The 13987-nt window shown below is 40.7% G+C and overlaps 2 protein-coding genes across 3 annotated transcripts; both read left to right on the forward strand.

Moving 5' to 3' along the window:
* The first annotated feature begins 886 nt into the window (after positions 1-886).
* On the forward strand, positions 887-4757 carry zdhhc16a (zinc finger DHHC-type palmitoyltransferase 16a). 2 transcript variants are annotated; one of them, XM_070915886.1, is made up of 11 exons: positions 887-1064; positions 1516-1773; positions 1876-2070; positions 2183-2271; positions 2634-2662; positions 2765-2898; positions 3080-3163; positions 3257-3342; positions 3616-3739; positions 3901-3971; positions 4096-4757. In XM_070915886.1, exons 1-11 carry the CDS (start codon positions 978-980, stop codon positions 4196-4198), a joined length of 1260 nt encoding a protein of 419 aa, XP_070771987.1. In that variant the 5' UTR covers positions 887-977; the 3' UTR covers positions 4199-4757. The 2 variants fall into 2 exon arrangements, with proteins under 2 accessions (XP_070771987.1, XP_070771988.1); XM_070915887.1 differs by lacking the exon at positions 3080-3163.
* A 2366-nt stretch (positions 4758-7123) lies between these two features.
* On the forward strand, positions 7124-12855 carry ubtd1a (ubiquitin domain containing 1a). The gene is made up of 5 exons (XM_070916382.1): positions 7124-7175; positions 7602-7688; positions 11556-11783; positions 12243-12428; positions 12641-12855. Exons 1-5 carry the CDS (start codon positions 7124-7126, stop codon positions 12853-12855), a joined length of 768 nt encoding a protein of 255 aa, XP_070772483.1.
* Positions 12856-13987: the final 1132 nt, after the last annotated feature.

Genomic DNA, 13987 nt, shown 5'->3' on the forward strand with positions numbered 1-13987 from the left:
ATGACTGACAACACCGCACACAGCTAGCTTCAGGTTGGAAAGCAGGGGTCCCCGTTCACTAGACTCTCCACATGGCGAGCAAACTGGCGTGCAAGTGTAGCTTAGCAGAACCGCTGCGTGTACGAACTGCAAATCCCAGAATTCCCAAAATGACAGTGACCGACCTCCAGCTTGTTACCTTTCAATTAATGACGTAAGGTGGTCATTACAAGTCTGTCTACGTGAGATTAGGTTCAGAGCCATATAACATATGAAATGTAGGCACATACATGTACATTTCTGGAGAAACCAACCGTGTCTGAGATATTGTACTTAATTCCTGACTCAGACTACCATGATGCCTTGCGCCGGCAGTGTAGCGCATGCGCAGTAATTCCGGATCAGGATTCAGATCTGTTAACGGCATAATTGTCACAGAAGGTCCCTGATCCTGCTCTCCTCCGCTAATATGTGGCAATAATCCCGTTTTTGCCTTCCTCTTGAAAATGTCGACGGGAGGGATAATTTCGGCAGTTTTCTTGCCTTCATAGAACAGTGAGTATTCCCTAAGATAAGTCTGAAATGTTAGTAAATATCAGATCGCAGCACAGCGTCGGATATCTGAACAGGAAAACACTGAATGACATCCAAACAAAAGGGATTTGGTGGCGTTAGGATTCTGTGAGACTCTTCACAGCCATGTCCTTTATGGATAAATGAACTGTTTGGGCTCTCCTGGTGCGGCAGCTTAGCTAACTGCCCTGTAATGGTCTTTGGGTAACCTTACCTGATGTGTGAAGCTGAATGCTGCAGGTGACAAAAAGTCAGCTCCACTGTTGACCACTGCCCTCTCACCAGGTAGCTGCAAAACCTCCGCCCAGACTACACCCTCTCTGGAATGCAGCAACGCAAGATTTTAGTGCATTACTCGACTGTGATCATATGTTACAAACAGCCAGTCACACATACACTGCACAGTCTGTTTTATTCACCAGCAGATGCTGAAGTGTCAGTTGACACAGACTGATGCGGCGCGTTATAGACACAAAAAATCCAAGTTGACTGGCTCCCAAATTCCGCGTTTGGTAAGTTTTGATGTTGTACACCGGATTAGAGCTGAAATGATTAGTCGATCAACAGACCAATTAATTGGCAACAATTCTGATAATCGATTCAGTGTTTTAGTCATTTACCAAACCTTGTCTGTTTACAGCTTCCCATTTCCAAGGATCTTTGGGGTTTGAGATTGTTGGTCAAACAAAACAAGCAGTTTTTTGGGCTTTAGGAAATTACAATTGACATTTTTCACTATTTTCCTACATTTTAAAGACCAAACAATGAATTTATTAATCGTGAAAATATTTAGCAGGCTATGTGATAATGAAACATTGGATTGTTAATTGAAATGACGTTTTTGTTGTAGGTGGATGTATTATACATGCTATTAGTGTTACAATTTATCAAAACGGGACTACATTAGTTTTAACTTTGCAGTTTTAACTGTGAGAGTTTATTGTGTCTTTGTTTTCTTCAAAGGTGTGTGCATATTACAGATGCAGGATGCGGTGGTGTCCCAGCTCAGTGCTCCACCCGCTGCGCTGCATGCGGTTACGGTTGTGCACCAAGAGAGGAAGGAACAGACTGCCTTTGTGGATTAGGGAAATATGGGCTTACATGAGTTTGCTGGTGCAGTCACTTTACTTTAACTCCCTCACAGACTCGGATGTGGTTTTCGACTCAGTCTTTGAACCAGTGTTTTGGACTGTGGATTATGTCACCCGCTGGTTTGGCACGGTGAGTGTGTGTTTGTCTGTGTGCTTTCATTAGTTACAGGGAGGTTTGAAGTTTTTCTCTGAAGAAGGCTCTCTATGGGTGTCCCCTGTCTTTGTCTGACAGGTGTTTGTTTGTCTGGTGGTGATACTGACCAGCTCCATCTTGGTGATAGCCTATGTGGTCCTACTGCCTCTGATCCTCAACACGTACTCCCCTCCATGGGTTGCTTGGCATGTTTGTTATGGACACTGGAACCTCGTCATGATTGTTTTCCATTACTACAAGGCCACCAAGACTTCTCCTGGGTACCCTCCTACAGTAAGAAATCAACCACACTTTTCTGTTTTTTTCTACACAAATAGCTTTACTCATCTTGGCTTGAATGAAACTTACATTTAGTAATGCAACAAAAATGTTATCTTTCAATCAGGAAAAGAATGACAGTCCATTTGTGGCAGTCTGCAAAAAATGCATCATGCCCAAACCAGCAAGAACACACCACTGTGGTATCTGTAACAGGTGAGTCGGTGTCGCTTCTCTTCTCTTCTTTATTTCCTTAATTGATGAGTGGCTTGTCTTTGGAGTATCAGGTATTTTGCTGCCTATTTAATTGGGACCATATATGTTTTTTTGACCACCAAAGCTGTTTGGGGTCAAAAAACTTCCCAAATCCGAACACCGGTAATGAAGGTTAGCAAAGGGGCTGTCCTTGCTAAATAAATTCTTGGTCATAGACTGCTTAGTGAATATAATAGACTTACAGGAAGCAGGCCTGATTAGTAAGACAGCCGGCTGTTGGGTACCATAGCCTCATGTTTAGCAAGGACAAACCTTGCAGAGTTGTCTAAAAATGCACCAGACTGAATATTTTTCCTTTGCAGGTGCATTCTGAAAATGGACCATCATTGTCGTATCCTTTGTGCTAACATTTCAAATATGTTTTTGTAGTATCAGAAATCACATAATGTGACTATGAAGAGATGGTTGGTTTTCCTTAATGTCAGCACCTCAGCCTGGTTGAATAACTGCGTGGGCCACTTAAACCAACGTTACTTCTTCTCCTTCTGCCTCTTCATGACCTTGGGCTGTGTCTACTGTAGCATCAGTGGCAGAAACCTTTTCCTAGATGCATACAGTGCTATTGAGGTGAGAAGCCCAGACTTATATCACACTGTTGGACTGCTGTTGCTGGCATGCTCTGTGTTTTTGTGTCTGTTACTTTTCCTCCATGTCTGGTGTCTTTCTCTGGGGGCTTAACTGTTCTTACTGACACTGCCTTGTTTCTGTCTTTAACACTCGGGTTTGTCTATGCGGGCTGTTCCATTAGCGCTTTAAGCATTTGGACATGGACAAGCCAGGGGTACCAGTAACAGGGATGGGACTTCTTATAGGGCTTCTCCCCCCTGGCCAGGTACAGTCCAAAAATGCACACACAATAACATTATTAAGCTTCTGTGTTTTCATCTATCTGTTAGTAACATGAGCTCTTTTTATTTTTGTCAAGACCAACTATCAGACACCTGCACCTCCGTACACCTTTAAGGATAAGATGATTCATAAGAGTGTCATCTACATGTGGGTGCTTACCAGGTAAAAAATGCATTTTATGTTGCTATTCGTAGGACTATGCCAGCCACTTTTCCCCAAGTCCATTCCAAGTTTGCAATTTGATTCACACATCTTCTATCACCTCCTGTTAATGCAAAACAGTGAAGTACATTGATTTGTTTCATATCAACAACACGGTGTATTAAATGAAATGCTGTTAACTGTCAGTATGTAGTATCGAATTGGGACATGGTGGTTGTTTCTTATTATCTTGGCAGTGGATTAGATAAAATGTGTTTTGTTTTGTTGTTTTAGCACAGTGGGAGTGGCTCTGGGAGCTCTCACTCTTTGGCATGCAGTTCTCATATCCAGAGGAGAGACCAGCATAGAAAGACACATTAACAGCAAAGAAACAAAGAGAATGGCAAAACGAGGAAAGGTGAGAACCGTGATGTTAAAAGAATTCAGGTTGTGAATTATTGTATTATTATTGTGGGAGATTTTTTATGATGAGCCACACACCATTAAAAGAAACATGTTCTTTTGGTTTAAAGGGCAGTGACCTTTTATAGGTTTTAATCGCTCCTTTTGCTTTGCCAGGTGTACAGAAACCCTTTCAATTATGGCAGGCTGAATAACTGGAAAGTCTTCTTTGGCGTGGAGAAGAGAAGGTTTGTCTCTCTGGTGTTTGAAACTATTTCCTGATAAGGCACCCATGCATCATCTATGGCAAATGCTGCCTTGGACTTTTTCCTGTAACCTGTTTTTCTTTATCTCTTTATCTGTTGTGTCTAGTCACTGGGTGACACGCGTTCTCCTTCCCTCTGGACACGCCCCACATGGAGATGGTTTGACCTGGGACCTCTTCCCAGTTAAAAAGGACTTAATACCTGTATGACAGACTCTATTTGTAGCGTAATTTCAGCAGTCTTTGCTGGGTCCAACCCGCTCTGGTCATTTGATCTGGTTGGCTTAAAGGATCCTTGCATGGTGGCTCCATACAGCTGAAGAAATGGGATCATTTCAACCTCCAATACCTCAAAAACTTGCTGTGGCATTGCTCATGGTTAGATGGTCTACATTTTCCCCCACTGAAACGGCACTGTGTCATGGATGGTTTGTTCTCTACTGAGTTTTACAAACTGGTCTTACTTGACTCTGAGCATTGAACTAGCGATGAGTTTGATAAGATAAGATGAGATTTATAAGCCATGTGTACTGACTGACATATTATTGTGCTGAAGTACCTTTAAAATAATTCCCAAGCAGGTTTTTATTTTAAAAAACTAAAAAAAGAAAGGAAAAAAACACTAAGCGTTTGGGACATAATGGGTCCTCCCAACACCTCCACCCCCTGTTCCAAGTGCACACTCTAGTCCAATATTGTCATTTCAAATGAACTTTCAAGGCAAACTGCAGTACCATGATAATGTGTTATTTATCTGTATTTTGTACCTGTTGAGTTAATAAATCTTTATAAAGTATTTATAAGTGAGTATTCATGAGTGAGTATTCAGCTATTAAAGGTGCACATTCACTGTTATTAGACAGATAGATAGATAGATAGATAGATAGATAGATAGATAGATAGATAGACAGAATGCATTTTTGTACGCCAAACTCTCTTTTAAAAGTATAAATATTCACTCTGGTGATTTTGAGGTAGGCACCTATGCCTAAATAATCAGTGATGGTATTCAGTTTTTTGCCCCAGAATCACTTTACAACACAGAGCAGAGAAACTCCAGCTCCAGTGTTATGTCACAGTGTTGCTTACGCAGACAGACCCAGAGACATGCCGCTGGCACTGGAGGATTAATTTAGATGCATACCAGATTTGATCTGCACATTCATGTGAATATATTACATCAGAAACAAGCAGCTACAGTAGTGGAGATGCACAAAAATAAAAGCAAATGAGCAAGAGGAGATATGAATGTTTTCCCTCCAATTTGAGCAAAATCTTGCTGGCATGAAGCTATTCCAAAGACATATGATCTTGACTGCCTGATAAAGAGAGAAGAGATTAAGGGACGATAACAGATTTCAGCCTGTTTCACCCTGCCACTGCTCGTCACACTCTCCCACTCTGTCTGAAACAGACTACACACACGCACACACACACGCACAGACCTGTCAATATTCAATTTTCCAGCAGATGTCAGTGTTCAACATGTCATGTTTGGTCAGAAACTGTTCAGCATGTTGGGAGGATAAGTATAATTGATCCTAATTGAGAATCCTGCTGTTTTTGAAGTTATTTTATATCAATTATATTAGCGGTCATCTTTAATTCCAATAATTAGGGAACAACAGTATTTCAATAGTAAAATTCAAACTGAATACTATTCATTTATTTTTAACCACTTCCTCTCCTGTTGGTACTTCAGTATGCTGGTGTGTTACACTCCACTTTTTTTCATTTTCACAATTTCTGTTACCAACTGCTAAATGTGGTCGTGCTTGCATGGGCAGCCATTCCTCAGCAGAGTGACGTGCTGAGGTGAATGCTTGGCATAGATTTATAATGGCTGTATGGTGCAAATATGGCCATACCTTCATTATGTGCTCTTATTCTAAGACGGTAACAACCTTACACACACACACACACACACACACACACACACGGGCATCACACTCTTTTCATGAAGGCCAGGATCAAGTTGAGCACATTCAATTGGCTACAGAGTGACTTTTCCTCATCTTTACTGAAAGTACATTTTCTTATATCAACCCTCAGACATTTGGATGCTTGGCTTCATGAGGAATAGTCAAGTACTCCACCACACACACTTCAGGACTTCAGTGTAACAACTCTCTGTGGAAGACAGGTTATTCTTAATGCAAAGGGTCACCCGCCTCCTTATCAGGCACCTGAAGCTTTTTATGTTGTTGGGTTTTTCTGTTTTACCCTCACCTGCATATACTATATAGGCAAGAGGGCCTATCAATGGATAGGCTATTTAGAGTTAACTGAATTTTTGTGCCAAGATTAAATTGGATGGGATTAATTTGTACCCAGATTGAGACACAACATAATCCAAGATGGATTTAGATAGTTTTGTTGAGGTTATATACAAACATAATCTACTGGAACATTACACATTGTATCTACTTGAACAACAGTTACATGAATAAAACTCCAGGTGTGTGTTTTATCTCAAATGCCAGATTTTATTTTAAAAAGGCTAAAATGCAGCTTTGGCTCTGGAGTGAGAGAACACTTCAATTAACGCTTGCGTTAACCTTTTTTTAAAAACCTATTATAAAAACAACTTCCGCTTTACATTTCAGAATAAAAAGCCTTGCTGTGGAATGCGAACATGTATTGCACAACAACCCCTCACATTTATTTTAGAGCTTTGTTTTTTAAAATGTATCTTATAGACTGTGTTATATTATTTTAAAATTCTGCTTGATGGCAAACTGAATTGGTTAATTATTTTCAATCGGTACTATTATTCTGGAGGGGTGACTTATCAGTTTCCGGTCTCATTCTGATGAACTTAACGTAGGATAGAAGAATTGATCTAAGATGCGCATGCGTGCAGTGCTGAGAAGGATTTAATTCTACATCAGTCCAAACGGATTGTGCGGGTGAGCTCCATGCTTTATGATTCGGGGGGAATAACTTACGGATATTGATCGCAGTATTTTTGGGGAAGCTGTTGAGATTTCCTCTGCAGGGTCAGACTGGTCTCCAGCCCGCCAGCCCTGCGTGGACACACTGCTCCCAGTTTGTGTCCGTCAGCCTGCTGACTCGCGTCTTCAGCCGATCGTAGCGTCAGCACCCAGTGAGAACTTCACTTGGAAGCGAGTTCGGATGTGGCAAGCAAACTGCAGACGAATGCATAATTTAGCAGACTGGATTTCCGGTAGGCAAAATGAATCATTGCTGTTTTATTTTAAATTCCGATATAGCAAAAGGCCCGTAACTGATAAAAAAAAAAATAAAGTACATATTTTAAATTACTAACAGATAACATAAGTTGCGATAGTGCATAAACACATTTTCTAATATGTGAATGGAAGATCAGAGCAACGGTGGCATGAGGTACAGGCGCGTGTCCCCGTCAGGTTGCAGTACACGTGACGTAAACATCGCAGCTCGTCTGACCTCACAGGAACAAGGAGTGCTGAGCTGTCATTATTCCCTGATGATGCGTTTCATATAAGGCAGTTAATTTTTTACATCATCATTAACCGTTTGTGTCACATATGCATTTGAAAGCTTTTATACTTCAATATGTGGCAAATATGGAGGTAGACTGATGATTTCTTCTCCTTGGTGTGGGATGTAGGGACAGTGATGGGAGGCTGTGTGGGGAGGAGTAGGATGGATGGACAAGGGAGTGCCCGAAGCTCGACAAGGAGCAAAAAACGTGGAGGTAAGAAGCTAGAACACACTGGACTGCAGACTCTCGGTAGCTGAAATAAGCTCATATATTTTTGTGAATGCTTTAGAAACAGCTGCACAGACAAAAGGGCTTTAAGCATACGAGATGGTGTCCTTAAACCAGAAACCGGTGCTGTTACAATTTGGGGTCTGTGCTTAAGAGAGCTCACAAATGTCCTAAAAAGCCTAGCATTGTTACATTAAATTAGATTATTATTTTATTATGGCTGAGGGGAAACTGCTTCTGTGGCGATGCATTAAAATGCAAGTGTTACACAGCACACATCCTCTGATACATCAGACATGTAATTATATCAGGACACACTGTCAGAAGCAGTCTAACACAACCATTTTCACTATATTATATATATACACCCCTGTTGCAGACATCTTTCTCAGTCTGACAGCTTACAGTCTCAGGTGTTAAATGTTTCAGGCCTCATGGCTTAGTTATGTGTCTAATCTGTGCTGAGGCCAGTGTGTTTTATATAAACACTGGTCAATCCATTCCTTGCGGAAAAAGCGACTGTGCACTAGGCTGAATTGTCATGCATTATGTATTGAGCAGCAGCCCGGGGGGGCCTGCACAGAGACTTTTCATATCAGAGTTTGACCTACTTGGTGCATAATTTGCAGAACTGCTGCAAAACATGTTTACATGCAGACAGAGATAAGTTACCTGCAAAGATAGACGTGACCTCTCGGATCATGTTCATAGACTCAGACCTTCTTCTTTTGATGCAAACACAAAAGGCCTCTGTGATGAACTGCCTGACTATTAGTTGTAGAGATGCAGCATCTAAGAGACAGGTTTGAGTGTAGTCATATAAACAGCAGGGCTTTCGTGAAGAACACCTGTTGGTGGCAGTTCACATAAGTACAGTAGCTTCTCCTTCAGCCAGACTGTAATAGTCTGACAGGGGTTTATTGTCTGTTAATAGGTTTAGCATGTTGCGTTTGGGTATTTCTATCCTGTCCCTAAATAGAGCTGATAGGATTAGGCCTGTTGTGTAAAGAAGCCACCTTCTGGCTAGGACACTCAACGCACTCTCCCCAAATATTGAACCTCTTTCCATGAACTGATCCTGTGGTATTTTGGGGTTGTGAAGTGTTTGTTATTAGAAGGGATAAAAGTGGAGAGTCTGTGGTCACTTTTAAGCAACTGGGGAAGTGTCACGACGGTTAACTGAGCTCCGACTCTTCGTGGTGGTGGAACTAGATCAGGTGGTTGACTCGTCACTTGCAACAAGCTGGTTGGACACAGCTATCCTCCTCCTCAGGGTCGGTGTCTGTAGCTCATTAATGCGGACTTTAAACTGACCCACATCAAACCTCAGAGAAAGAACAACAATGGGAGTACCAAACTCCAGGGAATACAACTACTATCACGCTCCAAACACACCCTTCAGGATTTTGCTGAAAAGTAAGTATGGATTTTTTGTGCAGGATGAAAGAACTGCTTTCATGTTTTCTGATTTCACATTTGTGCGGTTCACTGTGTTGTGCTATAATTTGCCTCAGAGGGTTTTGTTGTACGTTGAGTTCAAGATTGTCTGTGCTGTTGATGCTGTTGTTATTGGATTTTCTTGTGCATTTCTGTAACAGACAGTGTATACTGTAAATGAAACAGAGCAAATGAAAAACAATGAGATGGAAAGTGGCTAAAAATACACCAAAAACAAACAGAAAGAGATCATAACAATATAAGTGACAACATCCACATTGCTGCCTCTTAGATGTTTCTAAGTTAATGTATTTTCCAGTATTATGTGTATTTGGTTATATGCACTATGCTGAACACTGAAATACTATGACTATTACAACTAGTAGTAGTCATTAAGATAGTGTATAAAAATGGTGCAGCATTTTGGTAGATTTTTAGTAGGTAGTTTTTCCATCCATCAGAAATGCTTCAGCTCGAGGAAAAAAACTTGATCCACTGACTTCTTTTGAAATTGCTAAGCTTAGGTTCCAAGTAGCTAGACTTACAGCTGAGGACACGCTGTCAAAACGGATCTCTCTCTACACTCACACTCCAATGTACACAAACAGTCACTGACTTACTACAGCAATGAGGTGGATCAAACATTCTTCTTACAGAATGCATATAAATTAGTCCGCCTCATTCTAGTAAGCACAAAACCAAACCAAAAAGGTACCCACAGTAATGTTATGTTACAGTATGTACAACCAGGACTCTAATCAAGCACGTTTTCTTCAGTGTGTAACATGCTCGTATTGTCTCTGAATGTGTTTCCGGATACTCAGGCTTGATCATTTTTTGTCTGTAGCTGTTCCGTGCATACTTCCTGAATTCATTTGTCATCACAACAGATCGAAGCAACTTGCAATTATCTCAGCATACCATCCCGCCTCTGTCAGTCAGGTTGCTTGTTAGGATTCCGACCTAATGTTTGCATTTGTTTGGCTGGCATGTTAATGCACTCCCTTGCAACTTTGTCCACAATAACAAAAGTAGACAAAAGTAGTTGACGACTAAAACCCCTAAAAGACAAGTAGAAAAACAATAGACTTTTCACCAACGTAATAATGTCACAGACACTGGATCAGAGGAATATAGAGTATAATTTTCTGCTATATTGTAATTATGGCTTTGAAAATGTGAAAAAGTTGATTTGATATTAAAACTTTTATTACTAATGCATAAAATGTCAACTATAAAATTCATCCAAACTGGCAACCTGAAACTCAGGCCATCGTCTCATCTCTAAAGGTGATCAATAAATGGTGGCCTGCGTTGTTAATGGAATAGAAAATCATTTAAATCAGGGCATATTGTATTGGAATGGCACTTCATGCCCAACTTACTAAACAGATGCAGACATTTATTCTTGTTATGAAACATTTTGCATCAAATATAAGTATATATATTGTGACAGTGATGATCATATGATCATTGATTTGTAGCAGCTTTGTGTTGTTGTGTTGTTGTTTTTAGACTTGTATTAGTCCCTGAGTGTTTTTGCTGGCTTTCATTGGCCAAAGGGTGCTCATCTCTCCAACCAATGCCATACGGGATCGGAGCAGATAAATCCTGTTATGTGGAAACTGATTACTGCCTATAATCCACTGGCGAGTGCATGTCAGTGCACATGGATGTGTCACTAGCCACTGCAGTAATCCACAACACTATAAATAATCACTTTGATTTTCCTCCCTCTGTGAATCAAATGGACTTTCTTGGTATGCTGGTGCAGTGGATAAATGTCAGCGTGGAAACACCTGCAGTATAAAATTACTCACTTTATTTGCTGTTGAGGTCTGACAAAGAGCAGTTGCGTGCATAGCAGTACTTGTCTTTACTTAGCTGATATAGGAAATGAAATGGTGTTGAATATCACAGCATTTAGCTTCTCTAATATATCTTTCATACATTCTAGCTTATAACATTATATTGGGAAATGTTTGCTCAAAGAGGTAGATCATTTAAAACTTAAAAGTTTTTTGATTTATTTTGAATTCATATCTCTGCTTAGGGCAATATATTAGTAACACACTTGAATTACGCAATAATATTTCTTGACAGTCACTCGTGCCTGAGGTAATAGTAAAGAGCTCAGCCATTTGAACTGAGCCAATCTGGCAACCATCTACATAGTAAGCAGGTTTCTCAGAGCTTCACTACCTGATACTTGGTTTTACTGTCCTATAATCCCTTTTACCTCAGCTGCGGCCATTATGTCATTAGGAGAAATTAACTGCAAACTTGGTTCCTGGCACCTTTTTAAAAAAAAAGAAGCTTGAGTTGTTGAGCAGAGCATAGCCCTGATTATATTGGGTTAAAGTCCTTGGATCAGTTCTTAGATCAGATTGAACACTGCCTTCTTTTTTCTTTCAGGACGCAATGAGCCCCTCAAGAAGGAGCGTCCAAAGTGGAAGAGTGAGTACCCGATGACGGACGGCCAGCTGAGGAGTAAGAGGGATGAGTTTTGGGATACGGCTCCGGCCTTTGATGGACGGAAAGAGATCTGGGACGCACTCAGAGCAGCAGCCCTGGCTGCAGAGTGCAATGACCTGGAGCTAGCACAGGCTATAGTGGATGGAGCCTGCATTACTCTGCCACACGGTATGAAACCGCCCACAGGCACACAGACACACACACACACACACACACATGCCCTCTCAGATATGGAAATGTGCTTCATTTAGCTTTTGTAAGCTGTAAATGTCCTGGAACTTCCAGCACAAATGCATAACTCACTGTAATAATTCTCAAAATGTCAAAGGACAGTTTGCAGAATCCCATGCATCAGTTCTTCAGAGATTACTGCTGTTGTAGTTACATAATAGTCGCAGTGCTGCGTGACCGCTGTGAATGGATTGGTGCACAGAAAGCCATGACAGAGTTAGGTGGAAGAAACACTCTGTTCGTGCATATTTATCTATGCCGAGTGTTGACAGAGCATACTTCCGTGATTGGGAGTAGAGAAGGGGTTTATGTATCAGGGTTAAAGTTAGTTGCTGTTACTGATAGAGAGGTTTTTGGAAACCTGTTTGTTCATGTAGGTCATTTCTCCCTCTGCAGGCTCTCTCACAGAGAGTTATGATGAACTGGGCAACCGCTACCAGCTCCCAGCCTACACTTTAGCCCCGCCTGTCAACCTCATCAGCGAAACGTCCAGTGAGAGTAAAGTTTCCGAATCCACACAAAAACAAGCTCAACCCCCTCCGTGCAGACAAGAGTTCCAGCTGCGGGTGCGATTGTCATCAGGTAAGAAACACCCAGTGTGACCTATAATATATATAGTATGACATTTAAATCTAAAGAACGACATGTTATGCAGCTTTCCCCAGGCATATGACATTTCATCGCATCTTGTCTCATCTAGGCTGGAGACTGATGTATAATTCATAGCTTTTCAGTGTCTCGCAGCTTGTTCTGAAATCTGTGTCAACTCTATTTATGCCTTGTGGTTTTCTCAGGAAAGGATGTGCGTCTGACAGCCAGCTTGGCCGACTCCATCGCTGAGCTAAAGAAACAATTGGAAGAACAGGAAGAAATTGACGTGACCCGCCAGAGGTGGTTCTTCTCCGGGAAGCTCCTGACTGACAAGACCCGTCTGCAAGACGCCAAGATCCAGAAGGACTTTGTTGTCCAAGTGATTGTGAATGTGAACCCTTCAGTCATAGCTAACTGAGGAGTGAGACAGAGGGCTATGGAGTGAAGAAAATATGAGGGACGTGCCAGAGAGGGGTGCAGGAATTGGAGTAGGACTTTAAATCATTTTCCAGTTGGTATTGCAGTGGAATTTTGTGTACATTTTTATATACGAAATTATTGCTTTTATATTGCTCCTTTTTGTATTGTTTCCTTTTTCCAAATGAAGTATTGAAAAGCACTGAAACACTTTAGATTAAAAGTAGAGTCCTAAGATGCACATCCCAGTGTCTGTCTGTCTGTTTGTGTGGACATCAACTCACAGCTCTATTGTTTACATGGGTCCCCCCTCCTCGTCATGTGTATTTGTACTTGTGCTTATTGATAAACTGAATATGCTTCACCTGGGGATCCGAATAAGGAAAAGCCATTCTCTCTTTTTTTTCCTTTTTTTGGGAAAACTTCTGTCATGCAATTTGAGAAGTGGGGTAAGGGTGGCAGAAAAATGTAAATATCAGTTTCCATATGTGTTGTTTGGTCATGTAACTATGTGCACACTACATTTTCAATCCACAACTGTACATTCATAATAAAGACAAAGAATGCAATGAAGGCACCTTCCTGAAAGGTAATAAGAGATGATCAGATCGGTTTTTTATTTCATCACTCCAAACAAGATACTGTAGACTTATGTACAATATGATGCTCACTGTACTTGAATAACTTATCAATAAATATTGTAAATTTAAAGTCATTCTCTGCTTTCCTTATTCTTAGGCACCACACGTCTCTATAGAAATATTTAAAGTTAGAACTTATCCTAAAGCAAAGGGATAAGGGCGTTGGGGCCCCAAGGTAAATCACAAGATGGTTTTAATATATATTTTATATTTTATAATACAAAATGATATACATATTCTGACTTTTTTTAATTTTAAAAATCTTTTTTTCTAGTGAAATACAGGCTACATACATCTCTTCAGGCCTCTAAAAAGCCTCCAAATGACAAATCTAAGAAGGAAATATGTGGTCAAACTGCTCACAGTTCATGATCATAATAAGGCCATAACTTGTGATGAAGGTTCTCAAGTAGAAAATGTTCTGTTTAAAGGAGTCACACACCAAGAAGGTTGGGAACCACTTCCTAAAGGTTGTGAATAAACCGGAATAAT

This window comes from Enoplosus armatus, chromosome 12 (assembly GCF_043641665.1).
Source record: "Enoplosus armatus isolate fEnoArm2 chromosome 12, fEnoArm2.hap1, whole genome shotgun sequence".
Classification (NCBI taxonomy): Eukaryota; Metazoa; Chordata; class Actinopteri; order Centrarchiformes; family Enoplosidae; genus Enoplosus; species Enoplosus armatus.